Source organism: Hordeum vulgare, chromosome 2H (genome assembly GCF_904849725.1).
Source record: "Hordeum vulgare subsp. vulgare chromosome 2H, MorexV3_pseudomolecules_assembly, whole genome shotgun sequence".
NCBI classification, from domain to species: domain Eukaryota; kingdom Viridiplantae; phylum Streptophyta; class Magnoliopsida; order Poales; family Poaceae; genus Hordeum; species Hordeum vulgare.
Genome location: NC_058519.1, coordinates 247,838,921 through 247,863,076, shown reverse-complemented (window position 1 = coordinate 247,863,076; position 24,156 = coordinate 247,838,921). Strand labels below are relative to the sequence as shown.

At 40.2% G+C, this 24,156-nt stretch overlaps 1 protein-coding gene across 1 annotated transcript; it reads left to right on the top strand.

Moving 5' to 3' along the window:
• The first annotated feature begins 5,765 nt into the window (after nucleotides 1-5,765).
• On the top strand, nucleotides 5,766-7,549 carry LOC123429982. The gene is made up of 3 exons (XM_045113942.1): nucleotides 5,766-6,049; nucleotides 6,491-6,571; nucleotides 6,687-7,549. Exons 1-3 carry the CDS (start codon nucleotides 5,766-5,768, stop codon nucleotides 6,760-6,762), a joined length of 441 nt encoding a protein of 146 aa, XP_044969877.1. The 3' UTR covers nucleotides 6,763-7,549.
• Nucleotides 7,550-24,156: the final 16,607 nt, after the last annotated feature.

The following is a 24,156-nucleotide window of genomic DNA, read 5'->3' as shown; positions in this document are numbered from 1 at the left end:
AAAACAAGATTTTGAGAGGTGCATAACTTGTCAACGAATGCTAGTAGATAGCCCAATACTTCTCATACTGGACAAGTTTTGAGGAACGGCTACCAAAGTCGGGACGATCACATCCCCTTAGTCTCCTTTGTTTATCACTACCAAAGTTTTCTGATTTCTCATCAACAAAGAGTGAAGTAGGTTTTGTTTGTTGTTATTATCTTTTACAAGCTGGGCGCGCTCATGTGAGTCCCTCCTCGTATTAGGGGTTCGCAGATTAGACATGTAAACCCAAGATAAAACTTGTCTAGTATGAGAAGATCATGAAAATGACCTACTACTTCCTCATGAGCTAAAACAGAGGCACAAAACAGGGAGTAATATTTGAAGGTTTAAAGATAGCACATGAGTAATATACTTTAGGACTGGTGGTGAAATATCACATATAGGGAATATATGGTGGACTCTAGGGAAGGTTGAGGTTTCAGTGTTCCTGCTTAGTGCAAGGGTTGGCTAGCAAAGGATTTTAAGAGAAAACAAATAATGTTGACTTGGATGCAAAACAATATAAAGTTTAACATAAGGAATTTGCATAAAAAATCAAGTTGTCTTCAAGCATAAGAACATAAAATATTTGGCTATGTCGCTACTAGAAAAACTCATGCTTGTTGTTAAGACGAATGCAATGTTTGCCAAGATTAAATAAAGTTTTCAAAGCCATACCTGATATGTAAGATCAATACTCTCATAAGAATTGGCATATAAGATCGATTGCGTGAACAGAATACCAAGTGCAGCAAAGAAACCAATAGACTTCTCATTAATATTCCATCATAGACACTGCACGCTCACGGATACAAACTCTCTACACAGGAGTGATAGACCTCAATGCAAACACCTATTTCATAATATAACTTCCCTAGACATGATACGACACTAAACTTGAACAAAAATAAGCAAAGGATAAAAATAAAGATACTGGGCACTCCCCCAATCTTGGAACAAGCTAAGAGAATGCCATTACCCATGAAGATTTCACTTTTCATCCTACTTGTTGTTTATCAAGTCCTCTATTATGCACCGAAGGGTTTTTTTTTCAGCTTCGAGTATGGCGACGTGTACTTTAAGCACACGGAAGTCTTCACAGAATTGGTTAGTGATTCTGTAAGCTTCGGATATAGTAGATGACACAGGTGGAGCTCCTGGTGGAGGGGCAGTTTCTGGAAGGTGCAGAGAGAGATCATGTGGAGGGTTAATAAACCCCATGAGGATGGGGTTGTTGGAGCTGGATCCTTGTGATGAAGGATCTCCTTCTTGTTGGGTGGTGACCATCTTGACTTCCTCTCTCACGAAGCACTCCATCTCCGCTTGTCTTGTGGATATCCCTTCATTGGTAGCCCATCCGGTGACCTTCCCTTGGTTTTTATCTTGCTGGACATGGCGGAGACGACGACCTGTGTAATATTTCCCGCTTGAGTCGCAAGAAGACATCTCGAGCAATAGCTTCTTAGCCTGGCAGAAAAAGATCAAAGAGAAAACGCATGGAATCGCAAGATTCAATGTCGGGACGATCCGGGAAAATATTTAGGAAACATTTATGCACAAAAAGGAAGGTAACAAGCCAAAGAGGAGTCGAAGATGAGCTCCAGGTTGTCCAGGCAGCCTCCTAGCGCGGCGAGGGGCCAGCCCGCGCCAGCAGGTCGCCTGGGTGACCTGGAGCTCCCCGCCGACTCCGCTTCGGCTCGGATTTTTCCTAATTTCGCAAAAACACCTAATACAGAACGTTTATCGATGTTCGCGAAGTTTTCTTACCGTATTTCATACCTTTTCTTATTCTGCTTCTGCCGGTGTCTGATACAGTGTTGCTATATGTTCTTCGTGAGTGGCTACCTATATCACATCCTCCTCTACATTTATGGGGTCTCCCGCCATATAATGCTTGAGTCTTTGCCCATTCACAACATGTGGTTTTGTGGCTTCAAAATTATTAATCTTGATTGCACCGGAGCGGTAGACTTCTTTGATATGGTACGGTCCTTCCCACTTGGAAAGTAATTTACCTCGAGAAAACCTGAAATGAGATCTTTACAACAAAGCTTTGTCACCAATATTAAATTCAAGTTTGAAATTCTCTTGTCATGCCACTTCTTTACCTTTTCTTTGAACATTTTTGCGCTCTCGTAAGCTTCACTTCTCCACTCATCTAGAGAAGCCAAGTTCATGCGATGCTTTTCACCAGCAAGCTTTGGATCAACATTAAGCTCTCTAATAGCCCAGAAAGCCTTGTGCTCTAATTCTAGAGGTATATGGCATTCCTTGCCATAAACCATCTTATACGGAGACATCCCCATGGGATTTTTGTAAGCAGTTCTATACGCCCACAAGGCATATCCTAACTTATTGGACCAGTCCTTCCTAGAACTGTTCACTATCTTTTGCAAGATCAACTTGATCTCTCTATTTGTGAGCTCAACTTGCCCACTTGTTTGAGGATGGTAAGGTGAAGAAATTCTATGATTAACATCATATTTGGCTAGAGCTTTTCTAAAAGCAGCATGTGTAAAATGTGATCCTCCATCGTTCATGAGGTACCCACGTATACCAAACCTAGGGAAGATTACATCCTTGAGCATTTTTAAAGATGTCTTATGATCGGCACTTTCAATGGGTATTGCTTCAACCCACTTGGTCACATAATCTACAGCTACTAAAATGTGAATGTACTTGTGTGAAGGAGGGAAAGGACCCATAAAATCAAAACCCCAGAAATCAAAAGGCTCAATGACTACCGAATAATTCATAGGAATCTCATTCCTCCTACTAAGATTACCAACTCTCTGGCATTTATCACAGGATAAAACGTAATTTCTAGCATCTTTAAAGAGAGTAGGACAATAAAAACCTGATTGGAGAACCTTGTGTGCGGTCCTCTCACCGGCATGATGTCCTCCATAAGGACTGCTATGACATTGTCTAAAGATATCCTTCTGCTCATGCTCCAGTATGCATCTCCTCAAAATTCCATCGGCACCTTCTCTAAAAGATGAGGGTCATCCCAAAAGTAATATCTCAAGTCATGGAAGAACTTCTTCCACTTCTGAAATGTTAAACCTGGAGGCAAAAACTTTCCAACAATAAAGTTAGCACAATCTCCATACCATGGATTTGAATTAGATTTCACCTGCAAAACAGCTAACTGTTCGTCAAGAAAACTATCATTGACCGAAATAGGATCATGTGGTATGTTCTCCATCCTGGAAAGGTTGTCTGCTACAGGGTTGTCTGCTCCTTTCCTATCAACAATCTGCAAATCAAATTCTTGAAGAAGAAGGACCCATCTGATAACCCTTGGTTTGGAATCCTTCTTTTCCATAAGATACTTGATAGCAGCATGATCAGTATGAATAATGACTTTAGAATCAACAATGTAAGGCCTAAACTTATCACAAGCAAACACTATCGCTAAAAATTCTTTCTCAGTAGTAGCGTAGTTCTTTTGAGCACTGTCAAGGGTTTTGCTAGCATAATGGATAACATTCAATTTCTTATCAACCATTTGTCCTAACACATCTCCAACAGGAAAATCACTAGTATCACACATGATTTCAAAAGACAAATTCCAATCAGGTGGTTCGACTATAAGGGCGGTTATCAAGGCTTTCTTAAGAACTTCGAAGGCTTCCTTACAATCTTCATCAAATACAAAAGGAACATCCTTCTGGAGAAGATTAGTAAGGGGTTTCAAAGTTTTAGAAAATTCTTTAATAAATCTCCTATAGAAACCAGCATGACCGAGGAAACTACGAATACCTCTCATGTCTTTTGGATAAGGCATTCTCTCGATTGCTTCAATCTTTGCCCTGTCCACCTTGATTCCTCTTTCAGAAATCTTGTGGCCAAGAACAATTCCCTCGTTGACCATGAAGTGGCACATCTCTCAGTTGAGTACCAAGTTCGTCTCCTCACATCTCTGCAAAACTTTATTAAGGTTGTGGAGACAATGGTCAAAAGAGGTTCCATAGACGGAGAAGTCGTCCATGAAGACCTCCACAATTTCCTCACAAAAACCATGAAAGATAGTGGACATACACCTTTGAAAAGTAGCAGGAGCATTGCACAAACCAAAAGGCATACGTCTATAAGGATAAGTACCAAAGGGACAAGTAAAAGTGGTCTTCTTTTGATCAGCTGTATCAACATGAATTTGGGAGAAGCCAGAGTACCCATCAAGATAGCAAAAGTAACTGTTTTTGGATAACCTATCAAGAATTTGGCCGATGAACGACAGCGGGTAGTGGTCCTTCCTGGTTGCCTTCTTCAGATTCCTGTAATCAATACACATTCTATATCCAATAATAATTCTTTGAGGTATTAGTTCATTCCTATCATTAGGAACCACAATTGTACCTCCTTTTTTGGGAACACAATGTACTGGACTTACCCCCTTACTATCAGCTATAGGGTAGATAATACGTGTGGAGGATTTTGGTCCTCACAACATCCTTTATCTTCGGGTTTAACCGTCGTGATGAAAAACAACGGGTTTAGCATCGGGCTCATGATTGATAGTATGCTGACAAATAGATGGACTAATCCCCTTAAGATCATCAAGGGTATAACCAATAACGCCACGGTGTTTACGAAGGACTTCCAATAATCGCTCTTCTTCATATCCTGAAAGGTTAGAATTGATAATAACAAGATATATTTTCTTTTCATCAGAATAAGCATACCTAAGCGTACTGGGAAGAGGTTTAAGATCAAACATCGGGTCTTCTTTTGGTTTCGATACAATTCCCAAAGGTTCAACTGGATGGTTGTGCTTCAGGATAGCAGGTTGTCTCAAGAATATATCATCTAGCTCATTCCTTTCCTGCATATGCATATAGTTCTCGTGGTTTTCCATAAATTGCTGCAAAGGATCGTTAGGAGGAATAGCAATAGAAGCAATCTGGTCAATAATTTTATCATTACGAGGTAGATTAATACCACGTGTTTTCTTCAAGAACTTAGAAAAGTTAAATTCATATGGCTCACAATTAAATTCAACAGATACTTTTCCTTTCCTGCAATCTATAATAGCTCCACAAGTTTTGAGAAAAGGCCTACCAAAGATAATAGGGCAAAAACTATCTTGTACTGAACCAAGTACTAGAAAGTCGGCAGGATATTTTACCTTTCCACATAGAACTTCAACATGTCGCACAATTCCAATAAGAGAGATAGTTTATTTGTTTGCAAGATGAATTGTAACATCAACTTCTTCAATTTCACATGGTAGAATCTCATTCATGATCTCTTGATAAAGTGAAAGAAGGAATAACACTAGCACTGGATCCCAAATCACATAGCCCATAATAATTATGATATCCTATCTTAACAGATACAATTAGAGTACATGAAATTGGGCCTTTATTCTTGGCTATAACAAGGTTAGTGGAAACAGCACAAAAAATTATATTGGAATCCTCAATATTACTAGTAACAAGATCCTTGACTAATGCAACTTGACGACCCACTTTAATCAGGTCCTCATGCTCATCAATCGTTCTTTCACTTTTATTCAGGATGCTTTTGACAAAAGAATGCCCCCTCATCCTTGCGGGAAAAGGGGGCTTTTCATATTCAACAACAGGCAAGATAGGGTCAACAACATTAATATCAACCCAAGATGGGAATGGGCCGGGTCGACCCGCTAGGTCACTGACCCGACCCAAAATGTTAAGGCCAATGGGTCAAGTGGGTTGGCCTCAAAACAGATACAGGTCCAATGAAGCCGACTCCATATGACCCAATGGATCACACGGGTTGACCCAGGACCATCTCCAGACCCTAGTAGTCGGCTGGTCGATCTCTCTCCAGACACGGCTCACCGCCGCGCGCCGCCGAGGCCACCTACAGACTCGGGTCGCTGTCGTCGCCCCGAGGCCATCTCCGCCCCCGCCCCCGAGGACATCTCTCCCACCGCCCCCGACAATCTCCTTCGCCGCCCCCGACAATCTCCGTCGTCGCCCTCTGCCGCTGGACGCCGGGAGCTCTCCAAGCAGCTCTTCTACACCCGCCTCGCCAGGTACTAGTCCTGGCACTAGTCCAAAGATTCTCAGTCTAGCTCGGAAGAGCACCGAATCAGCGTTCCTAGAATCCATAGCCGAGACCTAGACTCTGAAAGAAAGCGCAATTCTTCTGTTCTGAAAGATAGGCGAAGGTTCATTCGTGTTGGCTTGGCTTTGGCTCCCTGTACATGAATTATTTCTATTTCAGGTGTGGCAGCTGATCTGTCTCATACTGCAAAATGAGTGGTAGCTGATTAGTAGATTCAGTACAAATGAGTAGCAGTTCTAGACAGCGAATCTTTTTTAGTGTTTGTTTGGTCTGATTATGGCAATACATACTCCTGCAAATAGACTACGGAAAATTTTATAGCCCACCTAGTCGTAGTTATCCCTTATGTGCTGATTTATATCACTCAAAATATTGAGGATTCAGGCTTTCTAACCTATGTAAATACCAGTGTTGTTGTTGCCTCGAGTATGTCATCCCGGACGCCGTCGAGCATGCCATCCCGGTCGCTGTCATCTTCAACTTGTCGGAGGTGAGACTTTCTTGCTCGTTTCCTCTAGGATCTGGGCAGCCAAGCTTTTCTTCAGAATTCTTGAAGTTTTATGTGTGTTGATCCTTCTAATGATCCTATATTTCTCTATGATCAGAAACATGGAAGAGCAAGAAGGGGACCATCAGGCATACCGAAGTGGTAGTTCATCGTTGATATCCGGTGCACAATGAGAAGGGCTCAACCACCTCCAGGATTGTCTCCTTCTTTGATAAACATTGTGCTATGCTACTGAACTCAAATGGCACAAGTGTTTGATTCAGCACATTACACACTTGGACATGAGTTGATTCAGCAGTTTGATTTTAGTTTATATACAAGTTTTCCTGCACATGAGTTTGATTTTCAAACTATTTTTTCTAAAAAATTGTTGGCTTGCATGCGCAAATTTTGCTTGCACATGAGTTCAATCAGAATTTTGAGTTTAGTAGCATAGCACATGACTTGTTCAAGAATTGCCCGCACATGAATCAAATTTTCCACCGACTCTTTTTCTTAAAAACCGACCAGACTGTACAAGGTGCAGGTCACTTTCTGAGTCCTCTACTGTTGGTTTTCGAATCTAATTGTAGGATGGAACTGGAATGATAAACCACCAACTATGTTCTATGTGTATACATCAGTCTTTATGCATGAACTCAAGTGACCAACAGCTTGTCCATCAGTCTTTGTTTTCAATTTCTGTTCATAAATTTGCACATATTTACTCTTGTAACATTTCCTTGTAAATACAGACAATGAGGACTGAAGCTTTTTGCGGCAATTGATGTTAACCTCCAGTAGATGATGAAGCAAAAAGATGTCAGCTTTCTCTATAATCTGTTGAATTTTCGAAATGTAATTGCTGCTCCTTGAAAGACGTAGCTAGATGCTCATAAAACCTGTAACATCGTCAAAAAATGTGATTGTCTTGTACTGGCTGTGAAAAGATTTGAAAATGGACTGATGCTTCCTTGGTAATTCTATTTATTTCGTATTATTATGCATGTTTAGGTAATTATTTGTTGTCTTGTTATAATGTCAGTTAGAAAATGTTCTGTGTGTATACATAACTAAAAACTGTGGAACTATAGCTGACTTTTGGGTCGGCCCTGGTGTACCCAATGGGCCAACAAGGCCACATGATTTTGTTAGAATGGGTCGACCCATGGCCCCTGAAATTGGCATTGAGGCCACGGGGCCAGGTCCAAGGCCAGGTTCGGGCCGGCCCATTCCCATCTTGAATATCAACAGGTGAATCCTTAAAATGTTTATGATGTTGATCCTTCTTATTCTTAGAAGAGTCAATATGAGAGGCAATGTCTTTGCAAAATTCAATTAGAAGCTGGGAATCAAGATCAATCTTAGCGCAAAAGGTATTAAAGTAATCAGTTTTCACATAGCTCTCAATGTAATCACGTTCATCATTTATAACAGGTTCAATACCTTTATCAATCTCCCAGTCTTTAGTGTTCTGCTAGATCCTTTCAATAAGATCCCATTTATCTTCAGTGCTGTTGTTGGAGAATGCCCCACTAGAGTAAGCATCGAGCATCTCTTTATCTTGATGAGAAAGCCTTGCATAAAAATTTGTAATAAAATTTGTTTGGAGATCTCATGATTGGGACATTTGAGCATTAAGGATTTCAATCTCCCCCAAGCTTGAGCGATGCTTTCTCCTTCACGAGACCAAAATTTATAAATATAATTCCTGTCTCGATGTATTTCATTAAGAGGATAAAACTTTGCATAAAAGAGAGGCATAAGATCTTGCCAATTTAGTAAATGAGAGTCATCAAGAAGCCTATATCAATCCAAAGCCTTATCTTTTAATGATAGACAGAATAACTTTCTCATAACAGAATCCATTGATATACCCGCGAGCTTAAATAAGGACCATAGTTGTGAAAGATATAGCAAGTGTTCACCTGGATGTCTATCTCCTGCATATCGATTAGCCAAAACACAATCAATAATACCAAATGGTATTTTAAAAGGAACAATTTCAGTAGGTGGGGGATGCCTCTCCACCATAATAGCATTGGAGCGGTTCCCCACAAGCAACAAACCAAGAGCTGAGTTGTCCATAGGGACAAAAAGTGGAAACAGTAAAGCAAAAAAACAACACGTATAGTGTAAAGGTTTCCTTACCAATTTCACTTACCAATAGCGCTATACTCCCCGGCAACGGCTCCAGAAAATGGTCTTGATGACCCACAAGTGTAGGGGATCTATCGTAGCCTTTTCTATAAGTAAGAGTGTCGAACCCAACGAGGAGCGGAAGGTATTGACAAGTGATCTAGATCAAGGAATAACTGCAAGTAGTGAAAGGTAATTTTTTATGGGTTTTCTAGTATACGCAACAAGGAAATAAATGCAAGGAAAGTAAATGATGCCGAGGTGCAGCAAGTGGCCCAATCCTTTTGAACACAAAGGATAATCCGAGGCACTAAATTTATAAAGACTAAGGTGTTCCTGAGGACACACGGGAGAGATAGTCAAGTGCTTTCGTCATATTCCGTCTGGTACTATGTTTTGTATTGAGGAGTGTTATGTGGGTGGAACTTAACTATTGCACCATCTAGGCTAAGACAAGTACACTATTATGATTAATCCCTCTTGCAAGCATCTGCAAATACAAGAGAGAAATTAAGGCAAAGCCTAAACATAGCAGTAAGCTTTAGGTCAAGAGAGATATATAGGCCAAAGGAGAGTGCCGGGGGTGGGCCCCATCACTCAGGCGGCCTCCTGGCGCGGCCTAGGGGGACGCGCCAGCAGGTCGCCTGGGTGGCCTGTGGCCCCCTCCGGCCCTTCTTTGGCCTGTCTTCGGGCCCGTTTGGAAACTTCTTCCCTCAAAATTTCAGCTCAATTGGAGATGTTCTGATATTGCAACTCTTCATGCTATTTTCTCCGATTAATCCTACGTCCGTTGTTCGGCACCAGAAAGTTTGAAACAATGTAAAATAAGCCAAAACACTATAAGTACATCATCATAAAGTGAAATATATCAATGAATAGAGATAAATTATGATGCAAAATAGTGATGCGTTTTGTACGTATCAGCATAAGGTATATCATTTTTAGTAAAGGAACGGAGAGAGTTTACCTCTACTACCTGTGTCGGGGTATCAAGTCCATGTATTTCTTCAATCAGTGGTAATTTATTGACATCCTCAATTTTAATACCTTTCTCTTTCATATATCTTTTTTCTTCTTGCATATCTTCAGGGCTGAGGAATAGAATACATGACTTCTTTTGAATAGGTTCCGGTGATGGTTTAGGGAGTGTCCAATCATCGACATTTTGCAATACATTATTTAGTAAGTCTTCTGCTTCTGCAACACTTCTTTCCCTGAAACACGACCAGCACAACTATCTAGGAAATCACTAGAAGCATCAGTTAGTCCATTACAAAAGATATCAAGAATTTCATTCTTCTCAAGAGGATAATCAGGAAAATTGTTGTAAGTAACTGGAGAAGCCTCCCCCAAGCTTGACGAAGATTCTCTTCATAAATTTTCACAAAGTTGAATATTTCCTAGAAACCAACTTGTTTCTTATGAGCAGGAAAATATTTTTCAGAGAAGTAATAAAGCATATCCTGGGGACTATGCATACAACCAGGAGCGAGCAAAATAAACCATTCCTTGGCTTCGCCTTTAGCAAGAAGGGAAAAAGCTTAAGGATATAATAGTAGTGCATCTTTTCATCATTGGTGAACAAAGCAACAATATCATTCAGTTTCATAAGGTGTTCGACCATAGTTTCATTTTCATAACCTTGCAAAGGATTAGACTCTACGATAGGAATTAATTTAGGGTTAACAGAAAATTCATAATCCGTATCACTGACAAATATAGGAGAAGTAGCAAATTTAGGATCATGTTTCATTTTCTCCATCATAGTTTTTCTCTTAGTTTGCATAGTAACCTTTTCAAATCATCTCTATTGTTGGAAGTAAGAAAGTCTCTAGATACCTCACCATCCATAACATAACCTTCAGGTACAGAAGGTAATTCATATCTATTAGGAGGACGGGGTGTAACAGGTGATTCGAAATCTTCATCGTTTTCAACATTTTCAACTTTGCTAACTCTAGCAATACGAGCATCAAGTAATTCACTCAGTGGCACAGTTTCAGTTTCAATATGTGTAGCAATAGTATCATGATTAATTTCAGAAGTAGTATCATCAAGTTGATATTATATATCAGGGCAATCATTAGGTGGTGGTGTAACAAGCTGATTCAAAACAGTAGGTAAATCAAAAGCAGAGCTTGATGGCAGTTCCTTACCTCCTCTCGTGCGAGAGGGGATGATCTTACTTCGATTATCCTTCAGATTCTTCATAGTGGCAATTGGGTATCCTCAAGTCAACACAATAAATATAGCTATGATCCCCCGCAACGGTGCCAGAAAAAGGTTTTGATAACCCACAAGTATAAGGGATCGCGATAGTCTTCACGGGTAGTATTTCACCCTAATTTATTGATTTGACACAAGGGGAGCCAAAGAATATTTATTGGTTGCACCTGAGTTGGCAAGCCAATCGCACCTGGGATATCTCTGGGCAACAAGGATTTAGTAGCACATCAAATGATAGTAGTAACCATAACAGTGATAACATCAATTTTGGTAGCAATAGTAACAATAGTAATTCAGTAGGAGGTGTGACAGCATCGGCAACAGTAGTAACTTAACAAGATTCAGCATATGTAAAGCGTATTCACGTGGATCAGTGATGTATAATGATTTTAGATGACATTGACATTGGTCATATAAGAGTTACACACTAGGGCGACAGAGAACTAACTCCTATTGATCAATATAATGTAGGCTTGTATTCTGTATATAGTCATAAGTGCTTGCGATAAGAACTTGCATGACATCTTTTGTCCTACCCTCCTTGTGGTAGCGAGGTCCTATTGGACACTAAGGAATATTAAGGCCTCCTCTTGATAGAGAATCGGAACAAAGCATTAACACATGGTGAATACATGAACTCCTCAAACTACGGTAATCACCAGAAAGAATCCCAATTATTGTCACCTTGGGGTATGCGTATCAAGACACATAATAGGTAACTACAACTTGAAACATAGGATCCAAATCATTATCATATTCATGAAAACATAATAGGTTCAGATCTGAAATCATGGCACTCGGGCCCTAGTGACAAGCATTAAGCATAGCAAAGTCATAGTAACATCAATGTGAGAATATAGTGGATACTAGGGATCAAGCCCTATCAGACTTAACTCGATTACATGATCAATCTCATCCAATCCCACCACCGTCCAGCAAGCCTACAAAGGAATTACTGACTCTCTGTGGTTTGCATCATGGCGGTTTTAATGAAGAGCGTTGGTGATGACGACAACAACAGATCCCCCTCTCCGGAGCCCCAAAACGGACTCTAGATAAGCCCTCCGGAGGAAGAACGGGAGGTGGCGGTGGATCCATCTCGTGAAACATGATGAGAATTTCTGTTTGATTTTTTCTCTGAAGATGTGATTTTATAGGACAAGAATTAGGGTCGACGGAGCCACGTGGGCCCCACAAGCCATCAGCGTGCGACCTAGGGGGGTGTGCCATGTTGGCTTGTGCCCCCTTGCAGTGTTTATTTGACAAGGTCTTTGCTCCATAATTCCTTATAAATGCTAGAAATAATTCACAAAAAGTTTTGTCCAATTCTGAGAACTTCTAATTTTGCACAAAAATAACAACAAGATAGTTCTACTGAAAACAATGTGAGTCCGGGTTAGTTTCATTCGAATCATGCAAATTAGGGGTCAAAACTAGAGTAAAAGTGTTTGGAAAAGTAGATATGTTGGAGACGTATCAGCATGTTACTCCGACTGCATGAGTCAATGAAGTTATCAAGCTTGAATATGTTTCTTTTGAACAACCTTAGATCAAAGCCAAAGAACTTGAAGACAATGCTGCTGATAACACTGTTGGTCCTCTAGAACCACGACTCGCTGAAGACGAGGCCACTGCTCCATTCCGTGATGGTCCTCCTCTTCGTGCTACAGCATCAACTGACGACCATGATGCCAATTTTGCCATGGCTCTTAATAGCAAAGGAGAGATGGTGCCAACAAAATGGCCCAAGCTAGTTCCGTCACTAAGGCTGGGTCCGCAATATGAATTCAACATCTTTTGCCGCCCAAAATTTATGAATCCAATGCCTAGGATTCCAAGTCGTCAACAATTTGGACCATCAGGTGCACTTGTCTTTAGTGTTAGGGAATTCCGTCTCAACAACACTTTCCTTGATTCTAATAGGAATCCTGATAGGCATAAAAATATTCAATCTAATCGCTTCTGGCATGCACTATAGCGCACCTACTACACGTGTGTGCCATATGGCGAGGACATGATTTTCCATCACAAGCATCTCAGCACGGAAGCCATGACTGGCCTTCCTTGTTTTTATCAGGCCCTAGATTGTCTTCAGGATGTGATAACCCACAAGTATAGGGGATCGTTTGTAGCCTTTTTCGATAAATAAGAGTGTCGAACCAATAAGGAGCTAAAGGTAGAACAAATATTCCCTCCAGTTCCATCGACCACTGATACAACTCTACGCACACTTAACGTTTGCTTTAACTAAAAAAGAATAAAACAAGAAGTACTTTGCGAGAATAAAAGTAGGAATAAATAAATATAGTAGTGTACTAGCAAGCTTTTTGTAACACAAGAGAAGGATTTGTCCCTAGGCAATTGACTACGTTACTAGACCGATAGCATGTTTTTATGTGGGAGAGGCGACTAATAGCTTGTCATACCTTGATTGGAATTCTATGCACTTATTATTGGAACTATTAGCAAGCATTCTCAACTACTAATGTTCATTGAGGCAAAACCCAACCATAGCATTAAGATATATATCGGTCCTCGTTCAATCCCGTATGCATCAATTTCTATGTTAGGAAGAAGCATTATGTCACTCTTGCCCTCCAGTGGATAGGCCTATCAACATACAACTAACCCTATGGTGTGATCCACACGCATCCTCATATGATGGGCACCAAAGGATAGCAACATAGCTATAAGCAAATTAAACGAATCATAGAAATTTCAGCAATTAGCCCATAGGACAAAACGGATCTACTCAAACGTCATAGGATAGCCACATACCATTGGGAAATTGTATATAGTGTTCAACGCCATATTTAAGTAGAGAGTTCCAACTGGAAAATAGGTGTTACGCTTCTGGATAGAGGGGTAGAGAGTTGGTGTTGACGGCAGCAAGATTGTTGATGTAGATCGCCATCACGCTCCTTGCCCCGGCGGCACTCCAGTGCTACCGGGAGAGAGGTGGAGAGAGCCCCATCCTTCTTCTTATTCCTTGGACTCCCCCTAGATGGCAGGAGAGTTCCCCCTCTAGTCGATGGCCTCCATGGCCGTGGAGGGCAAGGAGCCCCTCCGAGATGGGATCTCCCTCTCTGTTCTCTTTTGTTTCACATTCTTGTTTTCTCGACCTTCACCATTTCTTAAATTCCCAGAGATTCGTAACTCTGTTCAGGCTGAAATTTTTACACGATTATTTTCCATCAATTATGTTTCTAGCACCCGAAGTAGATCCCCAACTTACTTACGGGGTGGCCACTAACCACCACCGCACACCAGGGTGTATGGGTCGCGCCCTGGTATCTAGTGGACGCCAAGGGCCTCCGTTGATGTTGATTACAACTCCCAAAAATCACATATATTCCAAAATAATTCTTCGTAAATTTTTATCAGTTTTGGAGTATGTTTGATTTGGGTATTTTATTAAACAAAAAACATGCAATAAAGAGGAACTGGCACTGGGCACTAGATCAATATGTTAGTCCAATAAATCATACAAAATGTTGTGAAAATACGTGAAAGTTGTATAATATTGGCATGGAACAATAAAAAGTAAAGATCCGACAGAGACACATCAACATCCCCAAGCTTAATTCCTTATCGTCCTTGAGTAAGTAAATGATAAAAAGATAAATTTTTATGTGGAATGCTACCTAACATAGTCTTGAATAAATGTCTAATCATGGAAAGAATATTAAGATACAAGTGATTAAAAGCAATATTAGTCAATAATTTGAAATATAGACATTAATACTCATGCATGCCAACCAACAGTCATGTCTTTCAAAATATCAACGCTAAAGAAAGTTATCCCTACAAAATCATATAGTTTGTCATGCTTGGCCTTCCTAGCATAAGGTACAAATCATAGGCACCTTGGTGTCAAATCAAGCAACTGGATCATACTTTTTAATGCGCTTCAGCTTTTTATTACTCACGCAGTACATGAGTGTGAACCATGGATATAGCATAAAGGTGGAATAGAATATGGGGGAAGGTTTCAAATGGGTAAAAGTGAAGAAGAAAGTCTTGCATTAACTTGGCGTATCAATGGGCTATGGATATGGCCATCAATAGATATCAATGCGAGGAGTAGGGATTGCCATGCAACGGATGCACTAGAGCTATAAGTATATGAAAGCTTAATATAAAAACTAAGTGGGTGTGCATCAAACTCTATAATGAAAAATTCCCACTAGTAAATGAAAGTGACAACATAGGAGACTCTCCATATGAAAAACACGGTACTACTTTGAAGCACAAGTGTGGAATTAGCATGCCCCTTCTACCTTTCTCTTTTTTTGCTTTTTTCTCTTTTTTCCTTTTTCTGTTTTCTTTCCCTTTTTTATTGTTGTCTGGAGTCTCATCCTGACTGGTGGGGGAATCATAGTCTACATCATCCTTTCCTCACTAGGACAATGCTTTAATAATGAATAATGATGATTGTCACACTTCTATTTACTTACAACTCGATACCTAGAACAAAATATGACTTTATATGAATTCCTTTGACAGTTTACGAGGATGTGCAATGATCTAGCATAGCACGAACATAAAAACGGACAAGTCATGGATCATGCTATCTATCTTACGATCAAGCAAAGCAATATGACAATGAATGCTCAAGTCATCAAAATAGAAACGGTGGAAGTTGCATGGCAATATATCTCGGAATGGCTATGGAAATGCCATAATAGGAAGGCATGGTGGCTGTTTTGAGGAAGATATAATAAGTCTTATGTGTGATAGAGCGTATCATATCATAGGGTTTGGATCCACCTGCGAAGTTTGCACCGACTCTCGAGATGAGAAAGGGCAATGCATGGTACCTAAAGGCTAGCAAATTGCGGAAAGGTAAGAGTGCGTATAAACCATGGGTTCACATTAGTCATAAATAACTCACATACTTATTGCAAGATTTTATTAGCTCTCTTGAAGAATTTTTTGGAAATATACCCTAGAGGCAATAATAAAGATGTTATTATTATATTTCCAGTTCATGATAATTTTCTATTATTCATGCTATAATTGTATTAACTAGAAACCGTAATACATGTGTGAATATATAGATCACAATGTGTCCCTAGTGACCCTCTAGTTGGCTAGCTCATTGATCAATAGGTGATCATGGTTTCCTGATCATGGACATCGGATGTCATTGATAACGGGATCACATCATTGGGGAATGATGTGATGGACAAGACCCAATCCTAAGCATAGCACTAGATCGTGTTGTTCGTCTACTAAAGCTTTTCTAATGTCAAGTATCATTTCCTTCGACCGTGAGATTGTAAAACTCCTGGATACCGTAGGAGTGCTTTGGGTGTACCAAACGTCACAACGTAACTGGGTGATTGTAAAGGTGCACTACGGGTATCTCCAAAAGTGTCTGTTGGGTTGTACGAATCGTGACCGGGATTTGTCACTCCGTGTGACAAAGAGGTATCTCTTGGCCCACTCGGTAATCCATCATCATATTGAGCTCAGTGTGACTAAGAAGTTAGTCACGGGATGATGTGTTAAGGAACGAGTAAATAGACTTGCCGGTAACGAGATTGAACAAGGTATAGGGATACCGACGATCGAATCTCGGGCAAGTATAATACCAATAGACAAAGGGAATTGCATACGGGATTGATTGAATCCTTGACATCGTGGTTCATCCGATGAGATCATCGTGGAACATGTGGGAACCAACATGGATATGCAGACCCTGCTGTTGGTTATTGAGCGAAGAGATGTGTCGGTCATGTCTGCATGTCTCCCGAACCCGTAGCGTCTACACACTTAAGGTTCGATGATGCCACGGTTATAGAGAAATAGTGTACGTGGTTACCGAAGGTTGCTCGAAGTCCCAGATGAGATCTCGGACGCAACGAGGAGCTCCGGAATGGTCCAGAGGTAAAGATTGATGTATAGGATATGAGGTTTCGGACACCGGAAGTGTTTCGGGCGTCACCGGTAACGTACCGGGACCACCGAAAGGGTTCCGGGGGTCCACCGGGAAGGTGCAATCAGCCCCAAAGGCTACATGGACAGAAATGTGGAGGGTAACCAGCCTAGAGTGGGCTGGGGTGCCTCCCACCCTAGCCCAAGGCGCAAGAGGGGCCAAAGAGGGGCAGCCCTAGGGCGTGGGGGCTTGCCTTGGGTCCCAAGCCACCCGCTAGCGCGCCACCCCTCCCTGCCCTAGCCGCCGCACCTCCCATCTAGGAGGGACACCATGCCACCTAGGGGAAACCCTAGGGTGGTCGGCCCCTCTCCCTCCCTCCTATATGTATTGGGTTGATGGGGAGGGCTGCGACACACAAAAACTCTCTCTCTCTCTCTCTCTCTCGGCGCAACCCTTCCTCTCTGTGTCCTCATCCTCCGCATGGCTTAGCGAAGCTCTATCGGAGAACCACGTAGCTCCACTTCCACCATGACGTTGTTCTGCCGGAGCTCTCTCCCTCAACCTCTCCTTCCTCCTTGCTGGTTCAAGGTGTTGGAGACGTCACCGGGTTGCACATGTGTTGAGAGGTGACGTGGTTTGGCACATAGAACGAAATCCACCGCGATCTGAATCGATGCGAGTACGACTCCATCAACCGCGTTCATAGTAACGCTTCCGCTTAGCGATCTTCAAAGGTATGAAGATGCTCTACAACATCTCTCATTGCTGGTCTCTCCATGGATAGATCCTTGTATGGCGAAGGAAATTTTTGAAATTACTAGGATACCCAACAGAAAAGCACTACTCACATACCCCTAGGGAGAAGGTTGGGATGAGTTAACTGTCGCACGACTCCTATTATAACAGGACAACAGATTTAAATCAAGGATAAATTATGCTCCAACTTCATCGCATAACCAGAGACTATACGTGGATGTTTCCGGAATCACAAACCTTAACATCAATATTCTTACTAATCCACAGTCATCAACTAGTGTACCTACATATTACTATCTTAATGTTGCAAAACTATTGTAGGGAATGGAGCATATCATATTCAGTGATCTATAAGTTTTATGTAGGATTTCATGACTAACCACGCAAATGACCAATTCATGTTGACTCTCTAAATAGATATAAGTGAAGAAATAGAGTTTAATTATTTTTATAAAATACTATGCTCTAATAAATATAAGTGAATCAAAAGATCATTCTTCAAATAACGGTTTTCTATGTGAGGAGAAACAGGCAATCCAAACTTCAAATGATATAAGTGAAGCACATCGAGCATTCTATAAAGCCATACTCAAAAGATATAAGTGAAGTGCAATGAGCATTATATAAGTAAACCATGGACTATCTCATACCAGCATGGCGCATAAAACTAAAGTGGAAACTATACACAAGATACGCTCCAAGATTTACGCATATCACGTGAACTAAACAAGGACGAAAACATACCGATACTTATTGATGAGAGATCGGATGCCTTCCGGGGCATCCCCAAGCTTAGACGCTTGAGTCTCCTTGTATATTTACTTGGTGTGCCTTGGGAATTCATAAGCTTGAACACTTCATCCACACAAAACTTAACAAAAAACTCCTCATATCGAGACCTCCTCGATCTTCGAACACTTCATCCACACAAAACTTAACAAAAAACTCGTGAGATCCGTTAGTATAATAATGCAAATTACTACCTTAAGTATTGTTGCAAACCCATTCATATTTAGTTTTTTCATTATAGCTACTCTAATATAACTTCTCCATGGCTTATACCACCGATACAATCGATAGTTTCATCAAAACAAGCAAAACATTGCATCAAAAAATAGAATATGTGAAAAACAGGCCAGTCTGTAGCAATCTGAACTTTGACCATACTTATGTAACTTTAAAATTTATGAAAACATAGTATGAAATAAAAAAATTGCATAGAATTAATTTGTAAAAATTTCATAAACTTTTGACGTTCGAGTAAAAAATTTAAAATCACGCACTGTAGCCAAAGTTTCTGTTTTTGCTTTTCACATACCAACAAGCAATCTAATCAACCTAAAGGAAAATCTTGGCACATTATTTTTATAATACAATGGATTTGTACAAGTGGATAATTATTATTTTTTAAATTTATGTAATATAGATTCAGAAAGTTCCCATGGGCATGAAAAAATTTCAACGACGTCCCCCACATCAACGGTGTTTGTCTTTCTCACTTTCAATTTCCTTTGTGAAAAGTTTTAGGATCCCCTCTATATTTTTTTATCTTTTAAACTTTATAAAAGCACACAAGAGAAATAAATGACTCTTTAAAACTTCTAGGTTGCCTCCCTGGCAGCGCTTTCTTTAAAGCCATTAAGCTAGACATAAAGTGCTCAAGTAATGGATCCACCCGGATCCCAAGGTATATAAAAGCCAATTTTAATTACCCATGATTTATAAGTTAGTAGTGAATACAATGTGATATATATAATATGACAAAAAAGTCTAACTCTCTTCCTATGCATTGGCATGTCGTAAAAGAACAATCAATTGACACAAAGTAAAGGCCAATACATAGCATAAGTAGTTTCTTGCAATTTTATCGTATTGGAAACATAGAGAGGTGGAGATGTAGTTCATCTCTCATAATAATTGCAAGTTGGAGCAGCAAGCACATGCATATTATATCCATCAAAATCATCATGTGTAATGGTAAAACACAACCCATCAATATTATCCTTAATAAGAGTAAACTTCTCCGAAATATTGTAGTTGGGAGAATTAAAAAAGATAATAGGACTATCATGTGTGGGTGCAATAGCAACAACTTAATTCTTAACATAAGGAACTATAAAATATTCATATTCACCAGCATAATTCATATTGACATCTTTGCCACAAGCATAACAAGCATCAATTTCATCAAAAAGGGATATTTCAAAAGAATCAACGAGATCATAGCAGTTATCATATCATTCTTCTTTCGGTAAGCATGAAGGGAAAACAAACAATGCATGAGTCAAAGTGTTACTCTCATTAGAAGGTGGGAACGAGTAGCTGATCTGCTCTTTCTCCTTTTGTTCTTCACTCTCCTCATCATCATTTTCATCCAATGAGCTCACAGTTTCATCAATTTGTACTTCCATAGACTCCTGCAAAGTACTAGCCTCTTCTTGGACAGTAGAGGAGTCCTCAATATATAGTTTAACATAAGAATTAGAAGCATAGTTTTCATAGCAATAATTAAGTATGGAAAAAATATCATATTTGTAATAGTAGCGTCATACTTTTCAATCAAATAAGCAATTTCATAGGCAGCCTTAAAAGCAACAAATTCTTTAATTTGTTGAACATCATAATAACAATGAACACCTTTAGCATAAGAAGATAAGATTCCATTATCACTAAACTCACATTGGTAGGGAATGTGTTTCTTAGGGTCTTCAGAATAATAAGTAAAATCATAAATTTCACATAAATTCCAAGCATAACAATGCAAAGTATTACTATGATGGCATAAAAGTTTCCCTTTTCGAGATAACTAGTGTCGCACATAATAAGCATGCTCATCAAATGATTTGCCCTCAACTAAACTAGTTGGGGTTTCAGCATGAGCACATAGGGATCAAATATGATCCAAGTAAAAAGCTTCAGCAGTATGAAAGATTTTTGGTGGTTCTTCAACCATTGGTTCGGTAGGTACAATTTTTTTTTGGTATTTTACGTTTCCTATCCATAAGTAAAGATAGAAAACAGGAACAAAATAAAAACTACTTGGTGATAAACAAACAAGCACACACGGGAGTACTCACCCCACGCTATTGCTCTCCGGCAACAGCGCCAAAAAAAGGTCTTGATAACCCACAAGCATAGGGGATAGTTTGCAGCCATTTTTGATAAATAGGAGTGTCGAACCCAATGTGGAGGTAAAGGTAGAACAAATATTCCCTCAAGTTATATCGACCACCGATACAACTCTATGCACACTTAAAGTTTGCTTTACCAAAAACAATAATAAAACTAGAAGTACTTTGCGAGAATAAAATTAGTAATAAATTTCAAGATAATAAATATAGTAGTGTAGTAGCAATATTTTTGTAACACAAGACAAGGATTTGTCCATAGGAAATTGACTATGTTACTAGACCGATAGCAAGTTTTTATGCGGGAGAGGCAAATGCTAGCATGTCATACCTTACATGGAATTCTATGCACTTATGATTGGAACTATTAGCAAGCATCCGCAACTACTAACGTTCATTGAGGCAAAAACCAACCATAGCATTAAGATATATATTTGTCCCCCTTCAATCCTATATGCATCAATTTCTTTGTTAGGAAGTAGTATTCTATCACTCTTGTCCTCCAATGCATAGTCCTATCAACATACAAGTAACCCTATGGAGTGATCCACACACGTGCTCATATGATGGGCACCAAAGGATAACAACATATCCACAAGAAAATTATACCAATCGTAGAAATTTCACCAATTAGCCCATATGAGAAAACGGATCTACTCAAACATCATAGGATAGCCCCATCTCAATAGGAAATAGTATGTAGTGTTGAGCACCATGTCTAAGTAGAGAGTTACAGTGGGAAAAGAGCTATTACACCGCTGCATAGAGGGGGAGAGTTGGTGTTGAAGGCAACAATATTTTTGATGTAGATCGCCATCACGCTCCTTGCATCCACGTCACTCCGGAACCACCGGGAGAGAGGGGGAGAGAGCACCCTCCTCCTTCTTCTTCCTTGCCCCCTAGATGGGAGGAGAGTTCCCCCTCTTGTCCATGGCCTCCATGCCGGCGGAGGGGCAGGAGCCCCTCCGAGATTGGATCTCTCTCTCTCTGTTCTCTTCTGTTTCGCGTTCCTATTTTCCAGCCCTTCACCATTTCTTAAATTCCTGGAGATTCGTAACTCCGATCGGGCTGAAAATATTACACAATTCTTTTCCATAAAATATCTTTACTACACACGAAGTAGAGCCCCAACGAAGTTATGGGGTGTCTAGTAACCACCACCACGCGCCAGGGGGTATGGGTCGCGCCCTGGTATCTAGTAGAGGATATGGGCCTCCATTGACGTTGATTCCAACTCCCAAAAATCACATATATTCCAAAATAATTCTCCAATTTTTTTATCGCTTTTGGACTTTGTTTGATATGGATATTCTATGAAGTAAAAAACATGCAACAAACAGGAACTGGCACTGACACTGGATCAATATGTTAGTCCAATAAATCATAGAAAATATTGCCAAAAATGAGTGAAATTTGTATAATATTCGCATGGAACAATCAAAAAATATAGATATGACGGAGACGTATTATGATGTTGGACTATTGCCTTTTGTTATGGATAACGAATACTAGAATGAAGAACTAATTCTTCAATTTTATGCAACTCTCCACATCTTTGTCTATGGATGAGATATGAAGACACGGGATATGGACCCATGATCCGTGATGAGGATATCAAAGCTCCAACTTTGGAATTATTTGGCACCACTCCACTTGCTGCATCAGGCGAAGATCTTAATCCAAAATCTGCTACCTATGAAGAAGACACAAGAAGCATCTTTCAAATGCGTGAGCCCAACGGGACTAAAATGCTGACACTTATGAAACCGTTGGCCCAGATGTGGACTTGCCTACAACATTCTTTGTTGATGATATTCAATATCCGGCGAAGACTATCTACCATATTCTTCATCACACATTATGGACAATCAAAGGGCATTATTTTTCAAGTAAGTTGGAAGGGGTATTGAAGAAATTGATCTACAATATCGTCTATGGCATCAGGTTCAACTTTCAAGACCTATTTTGAGAACCTAGCTGTCAATAGCATCAATATCTTTGAACTTAAGATCTATGCACCATGGATCATGCGCTTCATTAAGCACAGAATAAATACAAGGTTTCTGCCTTCTGCTCATAATTATGGAATATATCTTTTGCATGTGGAAGTCAACACGAAGAAATTTACCCATCCTAGGGCAAGAATCCCATTATTGAAGTCACAAGTGGCACTGCTGATATTGAAGGGCTTCTCATACCATCTGATCCTCTCAGGGCAAGGATTATTGGATCAATTTGTCGCCCACACCCAAGTGCCATGTAATTGAAGCCACTGCTAGCACTCTGCCTCAACAGCCCCCATCCAGACAGGAACGTGCTATGACTGATCGAGAGCTTCTTGTTTCTCTCATACAAAAGCAGGATCGTCACCATGAGTGGACGCGATGACAAATGCGCTCTATGGTAACAGATATCAATCGCATTGGGAACCTCTCCACCAAGAATACCTTTGTTGCACATGGAACTTGCACATGTTCTTGGAAGACATTGACTCTCATGGCTTCGGAGGAATATCTTCGTGAGGATGACTATGACAAATACTTCAAATTTTGTGCCCCTCCTCCTCGCACGGAGAAACGGTGCAAGATGCTATTCTTCTTCAGCACCGCCCATTCATGCCAATCTTGAAAATCATGTAGCTCATGATATCACTTCTCCTGCTGCACCAACAAATCATATCAGCACTGCACTAGGACTGTCTACACCAACCTCCACCGACCTTACTGCACCAACGTCTTCACATGCTGGGACGAGTAGTGCCCAATGTCTTTGCCCTTTTGTTAAGTTTACAACTCTCGTCATGAACATTTGCTATTTTGGGTTGTAAAACTTAAGTCCCGATGGATGTATGCACAATTTTTGTTTATCGTACCTTTGGCGCTATTCCATATCTGATCATATGTGTCCCAAGTCATTCAGCACATGCCCATTTGTCATTATGCATTTCATTATCTTCATGAAATCTCTAAATATATAGTGATTAGATTCCAAGATATAGGGGGTGATCTCCTCAAACTAAAACCTGCCATGTGATTTTGCATACAAAGAAAAATCTTCATAAGCACATCTTCAGGGGGAGCTTGCTGTATCTTGCAACCATAATCTCCAAGTGTTTATCTTCACATAGTTTATCCATGTTGAAAACTTCAACCAGTTTATCATCAATCACCAAAAGGGGGGTGTAAGTGCATCTAGTGCCACCCCTTATTGGTTTTGGAGTACTGAAGACAAACGTGGTTGAGGGACTAATGTGTTTGTGAGAGTTCATAGGTTAACACAGACAAAAGTCCCTGGAGATTTGGCTTAACTGTCAAAGACGACCCCCAAAAATGTCCGATGACATTGATGATGGCTGAAGCCGTTGGTGGTACATCAAGTTAATCTCTTCAAGATAATGAAACGTGAATACTAATTCTTTTGTTTGTTTTGTGTCTTCTTTCCGGAGTCATAGGAAGCAT

Bases quoted from the DNA above. Each gene is read 5' to 3' on its own strand.
- LOC123429982 (XM_045113942.1), top strand. From the start codon at position 5,766: ATGACCCAATGGATCACACGGGTTGACCCAGGACCATCTCCAGACCCT. The intron at 6,050-6,490 runs GTACTAGTCCTG...TGTAAATACCAG, and splicing joins TTCTACACCCGCCTCGCCAG to TGTTGTTGTTGCCTCGAGTA. The intron at 6,572-6,686 runs GTGAGACTTTCT...CTCTATGATCAG, and splicing joins TCATCTTCAACTTGTCGGAG to AAACATGGAAGAGCAAGAAG.